The sequence below is a fragment of the Lissotriton vulgaris genome, chromosome 9, assembly GCF_964263255.1.
Source record: "Lissotriton vulgaris chromosome 9, aLisVul1.2, whole genome shotgun sequence".
NCBI lineage: Eukaryota > Metazoa > Chordata > Amphibia > Caudata > Salamandridae > Lissotriton > Lissotriton vulgaris.
In genome coordinates, this window is record NC_141697.1 from 1,178,160,275 (window position 1) to 1,178,179,271 (window position 18,997).

The window sequence follows — 18,997 nt, forward strand, 5'->3', positions numbered from 1 at the left end:
TAGATATTGTTTAACCTAGTTTTGTTGTAGGTGGGATTTTGTGTAGTTCACCGTAAACCCTAGCTGGTGCAGCAATTGAATGGTCTTCTGTGTGTTTTGAAGACATTCTTCCTGTGACCTGGCTTTTATTAGCCAATCGACCAAGTAAGGGAAGACATGTATTTGTTGTCTTCTTAGGTGTGCTGCAACTACTGCTAGGCATTTTGTGAACACCCTTGGTGCTGTTGTGACCCCATACGGAAGGACTTTGAACTGATAATGTTGTCCTACTACAAACCTGAGGTATTTTCTGTGGGCTTTGTGAATTGGGATGTGAAAGTAAGCGTCTTTTAGATCCAGTGTAGAAAGAAAGTCCCCTTTCTTCAGTAAAGGAAGTACTTGTTGGAGCGTGACCATGTGGAAATGTTCCGAGTTTATGTATGCATTGAGAGGTCTGAGGTCTAAAATTGGTCTTAGAGACCCGTCTTTTTGGGGAATTAGGAAGTATAGAGAGTATACTCCTGTCCCTTGCTGATGTTTTGGAACCTTCTCTATAGCATGCTTTTGTAGCCGTGATAGTACTTCCTGTTTTAACAATGTCAGATGATCTTGACTCATTGGACGCTGTCTGGGGGGGGGGGGATGTTTGGTGGGGTAGCTGTGAGTTCGAGGCAATAACCAGGTTGGATAATTTGTCTCACCCACCTGTCTGACGTGATCTTTTCCCAGATAGGTAGGAACTGTGATAAACGTCCCCGACCGGTGTTATATGGTCTGGGGGGAGTTGTATTAAGTCCCTGTTTTGGGGTTGGGGAGCTGCGGTTGTTATTATTTCCGCGACCTCTACCCTTGTTGTTGTTACCTCTGTAATTGCCTCTTGAATTACCTCTGGGTGATGTTGGTGTAAAAGAGGTAGATTGCTGGCTTGTGCCTGTATTCTTTGACCCCACTCTATAGGTGGACCTACGAAAGGAACCCCTTTGAGTTGGCTGTTGTAATGCTCCCATTGATTTAGCCGTTTGTGTCTTTTTTCATCTTTTCTAAAGTCTCATCTGTACCTGAGCCGAAAAGTGTTTTTTGATCAAAAGGTTGGTTCAATAAAGATGTTTGTACTTCTTGTTGAACCCTGAGACCCTAAGCCATGCAGGTCTTCTTAACATGATACTGGTGTTGATGGATCTTGCTGCAGTGTCTGCCGCGTCTAAGGCGCACTTAATGGAAGTGTTGGTTATTATCTTCCCTTCCTGTATAAGCTGGTCTGCCCTTTTTTGATGTTCCTTAGGGAGATGTGTGATGAGTTTCTAACTCGTCATAATGCGCTCTGTCATAGCGTGCAAGTAGCGCTTGTGTATTAGCTATGCGCCAGCTGTTTGCTGCTTGGGATGCTACTCTTTTGCCTGATGCATCTATTAGCTTGGACTCCTTATCAGGAGGAGGAGCTTCTCCTGTAGATAATTAATTTGCTCTTTTACGAGCTTTTGTAACTACAAGCGAGTCCAGAGGTACTTGTCCTTTGATAAATATTGGGTCGAGGAGGGGCTTAGCGCGCATCCAAAATGGTCGCGTGAGCTGTGAGCTCCTGAGACCCTCGTTGCCTCCACCGACTATCCTGGCACTAATCCTGGTTTAGACGACGGATTCTTCTTGCCGTAACTCTCCTGATCTGAAAGACCCTTTTCAGAATTCGATTTGGACACCGGATGCCCGACTTGCTCCTTCTGGAGCCCTGAGGCCTACATCGTGGCTGATCCCGGACCTTGGGCACTGGGAGCACCCCGAGTGTAGTTTAACAACAACGGCCTGTGGTATGAGTCAGATGCCCGGGCACTGCTTTCGGTTTCGCTTTTCCCTGGCCGCGAAGATTGGAGATCGCTGTTCTCGAGCCAGCTGGCTGCTGCAACTCCCTGCCTAATCCCTGCTGTGCCTTGTGTTTCAACACCTCGTGGATGTTCTTTCGTGGGAGCCATTTCCACCAGAAATCGGAAGCCCCGGCGGGGCGGATTATCCTCCATGGCGGCTAAGTCGGAGGGTGACAAACGGCCTCTCAAGACTACAACTCGTGGTGGCGGGACCCAAGCCTCCATTATGGAAAGATTTGCTCGGAACAAAGGCTCGCCGAGTGGGACTGGGAAGACCTCGGAGGGCATGGGTAGTGGCACCCAGGAGTCGGAAGAACAGACTCTTTGAGACATAATGGGAGGGATTGCCAGCATACAGTCGTCGATGGGCCAACAATATGAGACCTTGGCGGCCAAGATCGACACAGTGGCGGTGGATGTGGGCCTGATCAGGGCAGATCTGGGGAAAACCAACGAGAGGGTGAAGTCGTTGGACATTAAGGCTGCCAGTCTAACTACGGATGTCTCCGAGCTCCAGACCGAAGTCCACACCCTTCGATCCACTAGCGAACGGTTTGCCCGCCGCCTCGAGGATTTTGAAGGTCGTGCTAGGCGAAATAACATCCGCATCATCGGAGTTCCGGAGACATCGGCGGATCAATCGACAGACCTTCTTGTTGAAGATTTGATTGTTAATCATCTAGCCCCTAAAGGCCTGAGCAAGCTTTTTGCTGTGGAACGCGCTCATAGGATTCCGGGCGGCAGACGGACACAGGGGTCGGCACCGTGGCCTATCATCGCGCGGCTCTTCAACTACAGAGATAGAGACGCCATCTTGCAGGCATCGAGGACCAATGGCCCCACCAGGTTTGAGAACACCTCTATCAATTTTTATCCTGACTTTACTCCCCTCGTGCAGAAGCAGAGACTGGCGCTCTCCGGGGTGAAACGTAGACCACGGGATTTGGGCATGAAGTATGCCATGCTTTTTCCCGCTCGTCTGCCTATCAAACACAATGAGCGGGTGCTCTTTTTCGATCTGCCTGAGGTAGCTAGTGAATGGTTGGACACGTTACCCACGCCTAGAGACAATGATGACAACACTGGTGGTGCTGAGGGAGGCCAACGGGACCAGGAGGAGTAGAGGCACCGGCATATGCTCCATTGTACTGTGATTCGATGTTTTGTTTTCCCTTTTTGGGGTCGATGACTTTTATACTTTGACCCTGGGGCGGCGGGGGGGGGGGTTCGGGACTTCTCCTCCTCCGGGGGTGTTTTTTCCTTTTCATCTGTAGTTCTAGTTCTTGGGGTAGGGCGACAGGCACACTGCTGAATGGGGTGGTTTTCTGGTTCCTCGCAGGGGTGCAGGGTGGGGGGCTGTTGTGGGGTTTGGGGGGAGGGGGGTTGGGTTTTCTTTACTTTGTTTATACTGCATTTGAGGCTCCGTATTGTTGCTATTTCTGTGCTTCCTTCGTGGGGTTGGGTGGACCCGATTTCTTACTTCTGGGATGGGGGTAGGGGGCTACGGGTCTTGAGCTGGAATGTCAATGGCTTGGGGGACAAAATAAAGCGGGGCATTGTACTTCAATATGTAAAACGTCACTCTCCCGACATCATACTCCTGCAGGAAACTCATCTGGTTGGAAATACGTTTCATGCCATGAATCGGAGGTGCTACAGGTTGGTGGCGCACTCGGGGTTTACATCGGGCTCCAGAGGTGCTGGTATTATGCTCCGTAATTCCCTTCCCATTGAGATAGACAAAACGATTTTGGATGACAGGGGTCGATACGCCGCAATTGTTGGGAGGTGGGAAGGAAGAACTGTTATTGTCCTTTCGGTGTATGTTCCCCCTTGCTTGCAGAATACCACGTTTGTTGACCTGGGTAAATTGTTGCTTGGGCTCCCCGAAGGGCTTCTGGTGATGGGAGGGGACTTTAACTCTGTCGTGGATGGTTTGCTGGATCGACACCCTCCCAGGACGCTTACACCATCTCAATCGGGTCTTAGTGGGTTGCTGGATACATTTGGTAGGGTAGACTGTTGGCGGATGCTGCATCCAGGTCAGGCCCAATATACCTTTCACTCTGGGGCGCATGGGAGTCTGGCTAGGCTTGATTATTTCCTTGTGCCTGCTGCCCAGGCCACGACGGTGCGAGAGATCCGACATTTGCCCAGAGGCATCTCGGACCACTCCCTGCTGTGGGTTCTTATTGACCTTCATTTGAATGCTGGGGGCCGCATCGCCCCAATCAATCCTTGGCATCTTCGGACTCGTGATATTAGAGCGGGATTGGTTAAAGCTGTGGACCTTTATTTTGCCGAGAATGTGGGTTCAGTTTCGTCTTCCGTGTCCATCTGGGAAGCTTTTAAACCTGTGATACGGGGCCAGGCACTCTCGCTTATCGCTGGTGCGAAGAGGCGGCACAATGAGAAGGTTGAACGGCTGGAGGCTGAGGTGGCCACTCTAGAGAGAGAACTTGTAACTGGAATCACGCAGGAGAAGCTGCATATTTTACAGTTAAAACAGTCTGCCTATAAGGCCTTGGTCACGAATGCTGCGAAAGTCATGAGTCGAGAGCAAATGGGCCGTTTTTATGATGTGGGTGACAAAGCCGGGAAGTTGATAGCGTGGTTGGACAAGCGGGAGAGACTGAGTCGTGTGGTGCCGGTGATCGAACGTGAGAATGGGGTACGTGTGACGGAGCCGCTGGAGATAGTGGAGGAGTTTGCCTCTCACTTTCGTAAGGTGTATGCTCCGGTCTCGAATCGGCCTGAGGAGGATTCCCATCTTTTGCTTCGAGATATCGCTTTGCCCTGTCTGTCGGAGTCTGATAAGGAGCAACTCGAGGCGGATTTTTCCACAGATGAGGTAGCGCTCGCTATTCGCTCCATTCGCTCGGGCAAGGCTACGGGACCAAATGGTCTGCCTATCGAGCTGTACAAATTGTGCCCAGACAAAATGGCATTGTATCTTCGTGCGATGTTTTTGGAATCAAGAGGGAGAGGCAGACTTCCCCGAGATCAACGACTCGCCTCCATTGTAGTGCTTCCCAAGGAGGGCAAACCACGTGAGTTCTGTACCTCGTATAGGCCTATATCTCTCCTAAATGTTGAACCCAAGGTTTTGGCGAAGGTGTTGGCCAACCGATTGATAACCGTTATAAGTGATTTGGTGCATCCGGACCAATCCGGTTTTATTCCCGCTCGTAACACCGCGCTCAATTTACGTCGCCTTCATGGCGTTCTGGCGAGAGCGGACACGTTGCTTGAGCCGGCCATTTTGGCCTCGTTAGATGCCACTATGGCGTTTGATACTGTGGAATGGCCATACTTATGGGCGGCTTTGGCTAAATTCGGCTTTGGGCCGGTGTTCATTGGTTGGGTCCGTTTGCTGTACGAGGAACCCCTTGCCCAGGTAGTTGTTAATGGTAGAGTGTCGGCTCCCTTTGCTCTGGGTCGGGGTACTCGACAGGGATGTCCCCTTTCCCCGTTGCTTTTTGCTCTGGCGCTGGAGCCTTTGGCAGCTTGGTTGCGATGGGAACCGTCTCTCAAGGGCATCAGGTGGGCCCCCGGTTTTGAGGATCACATCTCGCTTTATGCGGATGATATTCTTCTTTATTTAACCTTCCCGCGGAAGTCCCTGGGGGTCCTATTTGATGTCCTTAGCTCCTTTGGCAGAAACTCGGTCTAGTCATTAATTGGACAAAGTCCTGTGTATACTCGCTTACGGAGGATATCCCGTCCTTGCCACGTACTTGTCCGATACAGATCTCGTCCACGGGATTCAAATACCTTGGCATCCACATCTCACGAGACCCGGCGACGAGGTACCGGCTTAATTTGCTTCCCCCGCTCGCTCGGCTCCGAGCAGATGTGAAGGCGTGGAGTAGGCTGCCTCTGTCCTTGGTGGGTAGAGCAGCCTTATTCAAAATGATGTCCTTCCCAGATTTCTATATGCTCTCCAGAACACGTTAGACCTGGTGCCTTCCAGCTATTTCCGTGAGGTGGAGAGCTTGCAAAGGAAACTGGTCTGGGCTGGCCGTCCCCGGATTGCCCTGGCTAAGCTTACGCTTCCGTGGTACGATGGCGGAATCGCACTACCGGATATCCGTCGGTACTACTGCGCCTCACAACTGAGCCCGGTTAATCACGCTATGTACGGTCCGGCATCTAACCCGGCCTTTGCCATGGACAAATGGCTGCTTTCGGGTGGAGATTACAATAGAGCACTTTACTCGAAGCGGTCTGATGCAGCCCTCACTGGGCCTACGAAGGTTGCAATGAGGGTTTGGCACAATGCCACCGCTGCCACTGGTTGGTTGGACACCATCACTCGGGCGACTCCACTCTATGCGTCGGAAAAGTTGGGTAACTTGTGGAGGACTAAAGGGTTCGATAAGTGGGACCTTATTGGAATCAGTGTGGTTGGTGACCTATTGAGGAAGGACGAGATTAAATCTTTTGAGGAGCTGCGATGGGAATTTCAACTCGGCCCCCACGAGCACTTTCGTTATCTGCAAGTTCGGCATGCCCTTTCCTCTGTGCTGTTGCCTGGGACTTCCGTCCCAGACTCCTCGCCCCTTGAGGATAGAGTACTAGACGGGCATATCCCGGACAGTACGATCTCGTTGATATATAAGAAATTAATTAACCATCGGGTGGACCTTCTTGTACAGCTACGTACGTCTTGGACCGGCGATGGAGTGGAGCTTGACGATGAGGACTGGCAGGCGGCGATATCCTCCCCAAAGTAAGTGGCGATCCAGGCCCGTCTGAGACTGGTGCAGTTAAAAATCTTACACCGGGTGTATATGACAGGTCCTCGATTGTTGCGGATGGGGTTTGTTTCGAATGCTTTGTGTAAGCGTGGCTGCGGTATGGTGGGTACATTCCTCCATATTATCTGGGAATGTCCGGTGGTTGCCTCATTCTGGACCCGTGTGCATGGTGTCATGTCTGATGTGACGGGTGTTTCTCTTCTGCCTGAGGCTCGGAGATGTCTGCTTAATGTATGGGAGCCCAATGACTATAATGTTGCCCAAACGCAGTGGGCCACCTTGGGCAATATGATTGCGAAGCGCGATATTGCGCAATTGTGGGGGTCGGCGACACCTCCGAGACGGTCTGCCTGGTCTAAGAATATGGATTGGTGCATGTTCCGAGAAAAAACAGTGTATGTCGCCAGGGGCAGGCCTAAGAAGAGGGTAGAATATGGGGGCAGTGGAATCAGTACAGTGGAGAGATTTACACCCCTCCCTTTGAGCCACCGCCGGTACGTATCCAGTCCCCTTAGCATAACATTTCCTCTTCTCCGGGTTCTATGTGCGTATGGTTGCCTACTGCCTGTTCCCTCTTTCATTCCATTCCGGACATCCAGTTTGTTGATAATGCATTTGTGCAGATACAGTGCCCCTCTCCAGAAGGATTAACCATGATTTGTTCTTTCATTTTGAGCCCTTGCAGTATTTTTATTATGTTTGCTGATTTGGGGGGGGGGGGGGGGGGGGTTGTTTTAAAAAAAGATAACATCGAAACCTTCTCTTTTCATTTACAGGTACATATAGCTCGACATGGGTTTATATTTGCCGCCGGGCCCTATGGGTTGTCGGATGAAGGGTTGTGTACTTTTTCTTCAGTACTGTATTGTGCGCATGCTGGCGGACCCACAGATACCGTATAATTGCTTTTGTATCTTCATGTCTTTCAATAAAGGTTTAAAAAAAAAAATATTGGGTCCTTTGGGGCTGCCTTATATTTTTTATCAATTCTTGGGTTTAATACCCTAGCCCTCACAGGGTCTTTGAATATGTCTGCTGTGTGATTGATAAAACCCTTCAGCATAGGTAGTGTTCCTGATGTTCTTTGTGCAGCAGGTAGCGTTTCTAAAAGGAAATCCTCTATTTGAGGTTCTGTATGTAAATCTACCTTATGGTATTTTGCTGCCCTATCAGCTGTACAAAGCCTGTATTATCATCAGGTGGTGAAGGTTTTGAGGGGTATAATTCTGGGTCGTTATCATCTGACCCTGCATCATAATTCTCCCATGGGTCTTCTTCCTCTGGGATAGTGTCGTCATCCCCATGAGGCTCTCCCTCCCCTGTATCACTGTCTACATCTGTTTGAGGTGTAGATGGTCTTGGTGTAGAAGGTGGAGGAATAGCTGGCATAGTGTGAGGAATAGGAGAAGAGGGTGTGTCTCTAGGTCGAGGAGAAAAGGGAAGGAGTTGTATTTGTCCCCATTGTTCTCTTTTTAGGAGGAAGAGCTTTGTCATCTAGCTGTTCATTCTTCCTCTTTTTCTGTGATTTTGTCACCACTTTGCGGATCGATAAACAAAGTCTTTTGTTTTGGATCGGTCTGGCCGAGAGTTTCGGCTTCAGTTTCGTTGCCGGGCCCGAAGGCGGGGCGTCGGAAACTTTCTTCGGTAGTCTGACCAGGCTGGAAGGCGGGGTCGGTACCACACGGGGTCGGTTTTTTGGTAAGGGGACGTCGTCACTCACGGTTTGTTGAGTGTCGATTTAGTCGACATCAGACTCGTCCACTTCCGACCCCGACTCGTCTTCATGTTCCTCTTCTTCTTCGAGGTGCTGGGCCTCGAACAGCTCCGGGATTGCCTCCGACTGCATTCTTGAAACCTCGTGTCTTCGGGCTCGACGGTTTCTAATCGTCGACTTAGGGGAGAATGCTGCGCAGGCTTCGCAGTCCCTGGATTCATGTTCAGGCGATAGGCAGAGGTTGCACACCTCGTGTAGGTCCTTGTGTGGGAACTTAGCACCACACGTTGGACATCTCTTAAATGGAGTCCTTTCCATGGACTTCGGGCTGGACTACGTCGAGAAAGGCCTCCCGGTCTCGTCAACGTAGAAGAAAATGTTTATTGTTGGAGTTGAAACGCGTCGGAATGGAAATGAAATTGCGTTCGATAACAATACTGTCGAATTGGAAAGGGAATACGCGCCGATATATCACTTTTTCTCGAAGTCGATCCGGAGCGCTTCGATCCTCATCCGAACCCGATGGCGGAAAAAACTATCTAAGGATGGAGCCGATGCCCATGCGCACTAGCAACCAAAAGAGGAGTCACCAGTCTCGTGACAACAAAAGACTTCTCCAAGAGAAAAACAAGTGCAATCATCCGAGCCCAACACCAGATGGCGATCTATTCATAAATGTACCATCTGCAGTCCATTTGCCTCAAACAGTGTGAGTTACAATCTATATGAACAAATAAAGTGGTGTTTGTATAAGTGTGTAGCTGACTAAATGCAAGAATTATCCATTGTTTGTATAAGTGCGTAGGATGACTGCATAAATGAATAGGATGTGTGCTGGTGTGTAATGTTGATATAGGTGTATAAGTATATTTGATAGTGTTCTATTGATCATTGACAGCATGTATGAGTGACTATAGGTACGTGATTAGATGTGTGTGTAGATCTAGGAATCACTGAGTGGGTTTTTAGAAACTTGTATTGGTGTTTCAATGGATTCAAATATGGTACTCTGTATTTTACAGTGAGTGATGAAAGGTTATACTAGTGTATGATGAGGTGTATCTGATTGTCACGTGGATGATGTCATCAGTGATGACATCTCAAATGACAATCACTGATTACATCAGTGAGGTCACTGACCATGTCATGAATGATGTAATATGTGACATCAGCAGTGGATTGCGGGCGAGTGAGTTCTAGTTAGTTCTGCTAACTACAACGGAGGAATTTCAATGGTTTTGTACGAGTGAAATGTCCAGCTAACTATAACAGCCCTGAAACATATGTTTTTTTCTGTGAATTACAAGGATTATTAAATGATACTTTTTAAATGTAATAATAGTTGTATGTATTTTTTATACTGATTTTCTACAGTTTAACTGTTTAATTTTACATATTTTATTTTTTAAATTACAATATATGTTTTTAATATAAATGGAAATCAAAATGTTTTTTAAAATATTGAAAGTGAAATATTGTTTTTTGTTTTATATTTTTATTTTAATATATTTATCTTATTTTCTTTGTTTTTTTCCCCAGTTTTTTTTGGGAGTCGCGGACCCAAAGCGTACCTTTCTCGATCACTACGCAGAACCTAGCCGCCATTTTAGAAATGTTGTGAAGGATCCGCGTAGGGTGTGCGACGGGTTGGGTTGGGCCTGAGGGGACAAGTGTGCAAACACACCCTGTGGCGCATTTTAAGTTGGGGAACCAATTACTCTTCCATCCTGAGGGTCCCCGGGGGCCAACTAGCCCACCAGGAACCTCCTGTATGCGCCAGAGATCTACGTTGCAGAGAGGTGTCTTTTTTTTCTTTCTTTAAATCGGCAGGATCCGTGCACCCTGCGGGGATTTAGCAGCAGATTTAAAAAAAAAAAAAAACATTTTTAGGGCCCTGCGGGGTCCTTGTGGGACAACCTAAGCAGGGCTAGCGGGTCAGGGTGTTTCTACCCTGCCCTCTTTTTGCGTTTTGCACGCTTTTTTCTCAGCTTTCTTGTGCCTCGGTTCTACCAAGGCACAAGATGGCTGCCAACACTTCCTGGGTTGGAGTGTTGACAGCCAATTAGCATGAAGCTCGTGCTCGGGAGGATCCAGGGCCCTAGATATGTATGTGTTTTTACTTTTGAATTTCTCAGCAACTACTGAATGGATTTATACCATTTAACAAAAAGGCGCCTTTCTGAACCAAGGGCTACCTCTTTGCCAAATCTGGTGCAATTCCGTTCAGCAGTTCGGGCTGTAGCCGCGGCTAAAGTTTCCTTTTGGAAATTGCATGGAGAAAACACATTTAAGGACCCCCTTTTTTCTCGGCCCACGCTTGACGAATCACCCCGAAACTTTCAGGATAGGAGCGGAGCGGGCCATAAGTTTCGAACATTTCGCGAAGATTAGTCGACCGGCACCAAAGTTACTGGAAATAGAAAGTTGTGGATTTCCGATGGAAAATAGGTCCTAACTATAACTACCCAATGGCGACCACCAGTAGGAGATAGACAGATAGATACCATGGTCCAGTACTACAACAGTTCATTTCGACTTACTTGTTTTAGAATGCGGGCATTTGATGAAAACTCACTGCGGTGCTTCTCTATAGCCTCTTTGGAAGCCTGATTGATCGAAGCAACTGGAAACGAGACGACTGGATAAACCTATGGTGTAAAAAGAAGATAAGTTGTTTCGTAAAGAGAGTGAGCAACAAACAAACCTTTAATGAAAATATCTGCTCTTTCTGTTCAGTAACACATTCAACACATTTTAAATGTAAGCTCATGTCACAATGCCGCTACATAACATGGTGTGCCTTGACTTGTGTGATCGCTACTCCCCAAGTTCATTACTGGTGAGTTGTGAAATTGAAAAGCCTCTGAGAGCTAGCAGGTGCTGGAAAGCTGCTTTTGAAGTCGAACGACCACTGAAAAGGATGATTTGGTTTTCACTCCCCTTTTATTTACACTTTCCATCCTCGAAAAATCTATTTTTTGTGATTTATCGTACAATGTTTAATGCACTGCGGAGGTAAAATACGGAAAGAAGGAATTTATCTGCATGCTACCTATGCATTTTAAAAGCTCAGAAGTAGCACAGATACAAATTTACGTTGAGTGGAGCATGCAAGAAATTAAAAGCTGCTAATTGATGTATTAATTCACACAGTACACATCCACACTTGTACATTATCTGCAACAAGAAGATGGGAAGTACCAAGAGACCAATGATTTGACTAGGTCCGCAGGTGATGTATTCGCCGTGAATTAGAAGGAATAAAATAAGCCCAACCAATTGCTAAAAAGGATATGGTAAGTCACCCCTACTGGAATGAAAGTCTTCTGCATAGCTTTTGGAAGTGTTGCCACCACCCTACCTTTGCAAATTTTCTGGACGGTTTTTCATTATAGTGATTGGTAATCCTTTAGTATCACATTTTGGAACTAGATCTGGACTTCAATACCAAGAGGACACATAAGGTATACCCCATTCTGAGTAACCCAGTGACCCAATCAACCTATGCTAAGTGGTGAAGGATAGGCAATGTAGCATGATTTAGGTCAGGGGAACAAGCCTGCTTTTCGAGTGGAAGCAAAAAGGGAACTGCTTGGCCTAGCTGCTCCCGCCTATAAAATGTTCTTTCAGTTATCCATAGCTGAGGTTCCTGGGCTTCATCACATCTGGGACATTGTTGAAGGCTGCCTATGGCACACGATATTTGGGTTTACATGTATGCCCCTCAATTCCATGTGTCCTGCACAAGATGTTGGTCTGGGTGATGGGCTTGCCTCGCAATGTCCCTGTGGGACATTCCAACCTGCACACACACTGCTGTACGCTTCTTTTCAATACTGGTGTGCATGGTAGATGGTGAGAAAGACATCTCCTATCCTTTGATTTGCTTGCAAGGGTAAAGCTCACCCACAACCTACATCCTTTGGTGTGGCTATTTCCCATGACACCAGGATAAGAGCATATCTAAGCCAGTCAGAACTGGGTTTAATGTAGATACTGGGCAGGAGCCTATCAACATCAGGCCAGAGAAGGTCACAAAAACCTCCACCAGGACTTTGAAGGGCCACAACCTCAAAACAACTAGAGGGACAAAGCATTGCACCCACTCAGTCAGTGCTAGGTTTATTCATGGTTATCTGGACGCAGGAGACATATGCATCAATGCAGAATCAGAAGAAAGAATCAGGAGCAGAATCTCTGCTAGATTCAAACGCTCCCTCCAGCCAGACAGGCGTAAGTCTGAAAAAAACCATACTGGGTTGCTAGGCTTCTGGGACAAGAAAGATTTAGTTGCTAGCAAAGCAGGTGGATGGAACCTGGTAGGATGAGGGACTGACACATGAAGATCATAACAAGACCTAGATGACTCGAATGACCGGAGTACTGATAGACTGAGAAACTGGCCATGAGCTCGCCCCAGTACAGCTTCTCAGAAGCAAACTGAATGGTCAAGAGACAGTAGATCTTCACAACCCTATGCAGCGTACAATTCTGCTCACTGGAGGAGACTCATTTCAGAAACTATTGTTATAACCCTTTTAGTTTTGTGGTTATGGGTGGCTGAAGGTGAAAACAGAGACTTACCTGTATAACAGTGGCGGCTATCACAAAACAAGCATTGGCATAGCCAATAGATCTCGCCTATGGGACCTTGTAAGTGTTTAGCCATGCAGCACATTATCCTGGGTGGTTCATTTTTAGTTTAATTCCTCAATATGTGCACGGTTATATCAGGCCTAAATTGGATCGTGAGGAAGCTCACGGCATTGGGAGCAATGTCTGGTAGCTTTCAGTAATGTAGGGGCAGCAGAGGAAAGCTTGCAGAAGTGAGGAACGTGTGGAAGATCGGGCATTGGATGCAGTATCAGGTAGCTTGCCGTGGTGTGGGGGCAGTTAAGAGAAGCTTGAAGAAGTGGGGAACATGTGGAAGCTTGCTGCATTGGGAGCAGTGTCCGGGAGCTTGAACTAGTGTAGGGACAGCTGAGGGAAGCTTGCAGACGCAGAACTGAGCTCCTTTAACCAGTGCTTTAACTGTTAAATAGATGTACTACTATGGTCAGTTATGTTTTTATGGGCAAATATATATTGTCTTCCCAACATTTTCTTATGTAAGGCACTAACACATCAGGGGCTTATGTCTGTACTACAAAAAAATAATAGATAAACTGACATGGCATTAAATAAATAGAGAAAATAAACCTTAATTCATAAGGTACAGCAAGAAAGGGGGACTGCAGTAGTGAGACATTAGATGTCTTCAATGGTCCAAGTGGGAAGGCCTGATAGAAGGCACAGCCGATATATATATATATTGATAATAAAACACCACACACCTGTCGTCCTTACACCGCTTTCCCGTTCTGTCTGAGCTACACTGCCACTTCTCCAGGAGGCAGCGAATGAAGTATAAAACCAGGGGCCCCATTTTTCAAGACAATAGTTTAAAAACAGAGCTTAACTCAAAGTCTGAGGCCAGTAATTAAAACTATCTCCCAAGTGGATGACTGGAACCCAAGAGAAGCAGTCGGACGTAAACTGCTGCCACTTCCTTATATTCTAGAACACCGCTTCGGAAATGTACAGTCCCCGTTTCTGGAGTTGGGCATTCTGGAAAATAGATATAGTAGCCTATGCGAGATTAACAAACTGAGCAGAGGCCATTTGTAAATGGTCGGCTCGAGCTCTGCTGGAAACCTCTTATTTAAGGCGATTACTAAAATTAATGGTTTAATTCCTGACAGGATAGCGGACATTCATCTGTCATGAAAATAAAACCTTGGCAAAGCCAGAATGTCTGGCTTTAATGTGTTAACACATGGTAGCATTAGTTAATGTCTATATTTGCATGTGTAAGCTTTTTCAAGTCAGACCTATTGGCTTTGCTGAAGCTTTTTACATGAAAACATCGATGAGTAAGAAATATGGGTAACAGATGGAGAAAACTATTTGAAAAGTCATACAAAGGAAAACAACAAGGGAATAACAATCCATGCATAGTCTGTGTGAAAGGCACAGTTGTTGAAAAAATAAAGGATAAAACAGACAGGGGAAAACATGCACTGAATCCGGACTAAAACATGAAACCAAAATGCTGCGATGAAAATACCCAAAACAAAAAGAGAATGGGTGCAAGGAGGCAGTTTTAAATTTTCCAGAACGATAAGAATAATCCCATTGTGGTTGAGATAGGCCAAATCGCCATTACCCTGCGAAGTGCCAACAGACTAAGTTAACAGTCCTGTTCTAATCTACTACCAGTGTCGCTTAATATACCACAGTGGCACCCACAGAAGGTTTTTCAAATTCAAAATCCTGTCCTGAATAGGGTATTAACCTTGGACACATATAAATATTTTTATTGCAAGAAATGTTATCCTAATTCTTAAAGAACACTTACAGATATTGAAAGCTGGCATTACGTCTGGCTGTTTGGCTAAGATAGAAAACAGTCCTGAAGAAGGTGAATATCGTAGATAAATCACCGAAACGCAGCGTCGACTCATGTTTTCTAAAACTGGGAACTGTAACAATAATACCCTGTGATTGCGTCATTTGTACATGTTTTTAATTTTGATGTTGTGTTTTATAATGAAATGATGGAATAAATTGTGTCCCATTTTTATCTTTTTTGTAATTTACATTTATTATGATCAGTTGTTGGTTTGACCTTTTCAATTGATATTTTTTGTTAATGACATTTGCAATATATTCTGTTAATTGTGTGGCGAATATATGTTTTAACCTGGATTGTGTGCCTGTCACTTATGAATATTCCAAATACTAGGTATTAGGGACTTTGTTTACTTTTCCTCTTAGCCATGTTGCACAGCATCTCTGAAAAAAATACACACTTTACAAGGATAGTTGTGTTATTTTGTAGGCACGCGCATCGATCATTTTACTTACATTTATCATGTTATCTAACCATTCAAACCTAAACATCTTTCATTTTATTTACTTAATCATAAAGTAATTGAGTTTAAGCCCCTTGGCTTCAGCAATCTGCCCAATAGAACCCTTATAAACAAAGACCTTTTGCACCCCCGATAATCTCAGTTGCTAACACCAGACAAAATAAGAAGGGCGATGCAGCAACCTGGATAGCAAGTGAGTAGAGCTTTGGGTATCTACGACTTTTTGGATAACCTTGTCCAACAAAGCAAGTGACTAACAGTTTCACAATGGGATAGGACTTTGAGGGAGTTGGGGGATGTGCAGAGCTTCAGGAAAATCACTAAGAGAATCTAGGCTTGCAACCCCAGTCACTCTGGAGCTTGGCATCTACACATGCCTACAAACTAATGAACATGTGGCCGGCTGCCAGCATGGAAAACTTATCATTCATCAGATTTCCAAGAGACATGTGGCTCACCCCATTATGATCTGAACACTGCCCACTGACCGATATCCAGCTTCCACTTAACACAACACTTCAAACTCAATTCCTCCCATTATGGACGATGTCTCTTGCAGATAATGTTTATCCCATAGTCCACCCACTCCCAATTGCATTCTTGCCTCTCCTATTAATGCAAAAAAACATAACCAAAGATGCCATTTCTAATGGATACTCACTCACACAGGGTCTGTTCAAGTATCTCTTGCCCAAATTCGGATGGGGTGTAGGCTCCCAAATAAATAAGTTACTTACCTTTGGTACTGTTCTTCTCTTCCTTATAGATAGAGAGGCCTGTCGAAGATTTTACATAAACAGATCTAGAAGGTTTTTACACAATTCTGTAGAGTGCCTGGTTCAGGTGGCACAACTCACCATCAATTAGTTGCGAATAAAATGATATACTAGTTTCTTGCAAGACTCCATAACTGGGTTCCTCCAGGATTGCTTTGACCCCATGCAAAGTATGGTCTTTCATACTGTGCCAGCTTGAAAGCTTTCATGGGTTTGCGATTTGTATGTGGTGTTGAGCAGACTAGCATGACAATATTGAACAGTAACACAAGAACACACACAATAGTTAGGACACTAAGAGCAGTTTCAGAAACAATAGGAACCCCATGAAGGTTTTATCAGAGCACTGAGCATCCCTTTTCTTTATTAAGCAGTAGTTTTGGCACATAGAACTTTAGGTTTCTGGCAGCACCCCAAGATATAGACGAGCAGCACTCGAATGTTAAAGCAACAGGCACATATCTTGCAAGTAGTTTAGCCCAGATGGCTGCATCCTTGCATAGAATTTTGTCTTCAATGTCCGAAATTCCAAAGTGATCTTATTTGCTATTGCTCGCATTTTATGGGATAAGAACACTCACAGGAAGAAGAATGGACAAAGAATCAAGAGCTGCATCTGGTGTGGCACAATTATTTGTGTTCTGTGTCTACATTATTTCTTTCCTATGCTCAGTTTTCTGAAAAAGAAGTGCATGATTTGCTGATGCTAAGAAATAATACTTTAAGGTACTGTATCAGGCCTGTTAGTAATGGGATTTTAAATGAGGTGCATTTTAAAACGGTGTGCAAAACCTGTAGATTACGTGCTCAATTATTGGGAAAGCAAAGTTTTCAAAATAAAAGTGTGGCGTATTTTCTCCAAACCTCCATGAAATGCTACTCATTTCCTTGCCTCTCTTGCTAAAAGGTCTAGATTGCCCACTCTTTGCAAAATGGAGAAGGTATTTATACCCTTAGAGCTGCAGCTTCCAGCAATCACCTTTTGGCATTTCCTGTTTTGACAGACCAGGGCAAGGAAAGCAAGGTAAAAGGCTGTTCATTGACCTACCCATGATCTCACCATTTAGTGATTGGCAAAGCTGGGATTTGAACTTTGTCAGATAGTGTTTTCTCACCAGTGGCCTTAGGGAAATACTAAATAGGAGAAGGAAGAACCACATGTGGAAGTTGCCAAGGACAATTTAGTCTTCCCTTCTTGTTCAAAGGCTTTCAGTCACATCTGTAAATCCTTTGGAATTCACCCCCATCATGACTTTCTTATTAAGGGCCCCAACAATAAAAGTTTCATTGAGATCAATGGCAGACACACAGTCAGCCCCTCAACATCAATTTTGTAAATCAAAGATACAGAACATGGCTTTCGTTATACCCTGATGCGGAGTCACGTGGTGCTGGCGCACAGGGATGCTGTGACAAACGTTTCCGGATCCAGTCTCACGTCTGGGGATAATTCTACGTTAAGGAATCTGTGGCTAGTAGTCTCTATCAGATGCCACTGACTGTACAGCATGTTCAACTTTAATTTAACTGTATTAATGAAAGTCCTATTGATACCCTAGGTGGTGTGCTGCAGTGGTTGGGTATTTGAACAGTAGTGGAAAAACTGGGTACCAGTGTGAGGAGAATGGTGCATCCTTTCGCATTTCTTGTAGGAGGGCCACGTGAGGTTTTGTTACACCACTGCTCCCGGATTTGGGTGAAACACAACCCCACCCCTTGCACTGTTAGGGTGTGTGGGTGCATGGAGATCTTTGAATAAAGACCCTGTGTTTCCTGCATTATGTAAAACAAACACTCTGGATAAGGCCCCCACTAGCAGCAACTTGAGTCGAGTCATGTGGAATAGCCTGTACTTTAACAATATGGGAATCAATGGTGTTGAGGGAAAAGCACAAGAACATTCCCAGCTTATCGACAGAGCATTCCCAGAGACTGGGGATGCTAGTGCCTGTATGTGAAGGATTCGCATTTTCCATTTTCTGCTGTTGCTAATCAGTCTACCTTGGTTGTTCCCCACTATTTGAGTTTTTATTTTGCTAGTTCTTGCTTCAGTTCCCTTTTATGGATGTATTTGACCACCTGCTAAGCTTGTCTGCTGGAGTGTTTTCTACTCCTGGTATGAGATTTGATATCAACTTTGTTTCTTACAATTACCCACTTGCAGATAAGCTCTGCCCGTTTTGAAAAAGGAGAAGAGACTTCTCTTCCGTGCTTGTCCAGGTAAACTAGTCTTGTCATCCATGAGAATTGTGTTCAACTCATAAGCAACTGATGGGTTTGGTGGCTCATGGGCAGATCACATTCCTCTCATCTTCAATTGTCCCATATGTCCCACGTCTATTAGGATACCCTGAGGCAAAAGAGTAGGAGGTGTTCAGCATATTATTCTCATCCCACAATATAATCTACATGCTGACCTTGTCCGTAACCATCACTAGATCCTACAGTTTTCCCAATGTTTGGGACTACTGGCCGTTTACACGAGACCTATTCAGGAATGGCTGCTCTCGTGTTTGCAGTCAAGTGAATGCAAGATGTTATAGCCAATAGTTTCATCACCGTCCTCACCATCTAAGATTAAATGTCTGATAAAACAATGTTTTGTCATTTAATGCTTGAATCCTTTTTAAGGCAGGGTACTTCACTGCTTACTATGTATCTAAATCTGCCCCAGGAAACATTCACTCATTTCTGTAGGATGGGGAAGATTTTTTCTGATTTACTATGAACCCCAGCTGATGAACTACATTCATCTTCTGATCATTTGCCTTGCATTGGTTGAAATGTTTACCTTTACCAGCCAGCTGTCCAGGTAGTGATACACATGAATTTACTGTCTTCTGATGTGAGGGGCTATGACTGCTAGTGTTTCGGCGAATCATCTTGGTGCAAACTTCATGGCAAAAGGCAACACTTTGAACTGATAACCATCACAAAACTGAGGTTTCTTCTATGTGAAAGTTGTACTGGGCTGTGTAATGGGACATAATATAAA

The 18,997-nt window shown here is 45.5% G+C and overlaps 1 protein-coding gene across 1 annotated transcript in view; it reads right to left on the reverse strand.

Moving 5' to 3' along the window:
* Positions 1-18,997, reverse strand: part of LOC147692973 (protein SSUH2 homolog) — a 233,669-nt gene that overhangs the window by 43,376 nt on the left and 171,296 nt on the right. The window contains exon 12 of the mRNA XM_086939221.1: positions 10,853-10,960. Coding sequence (XP_086795347.1) covers positions 10,853-10,960 — 108 coding nt within the window. The remainder of the gene's footprint in view (positions 1-10,852; positions 10,961-18,997) is intronic.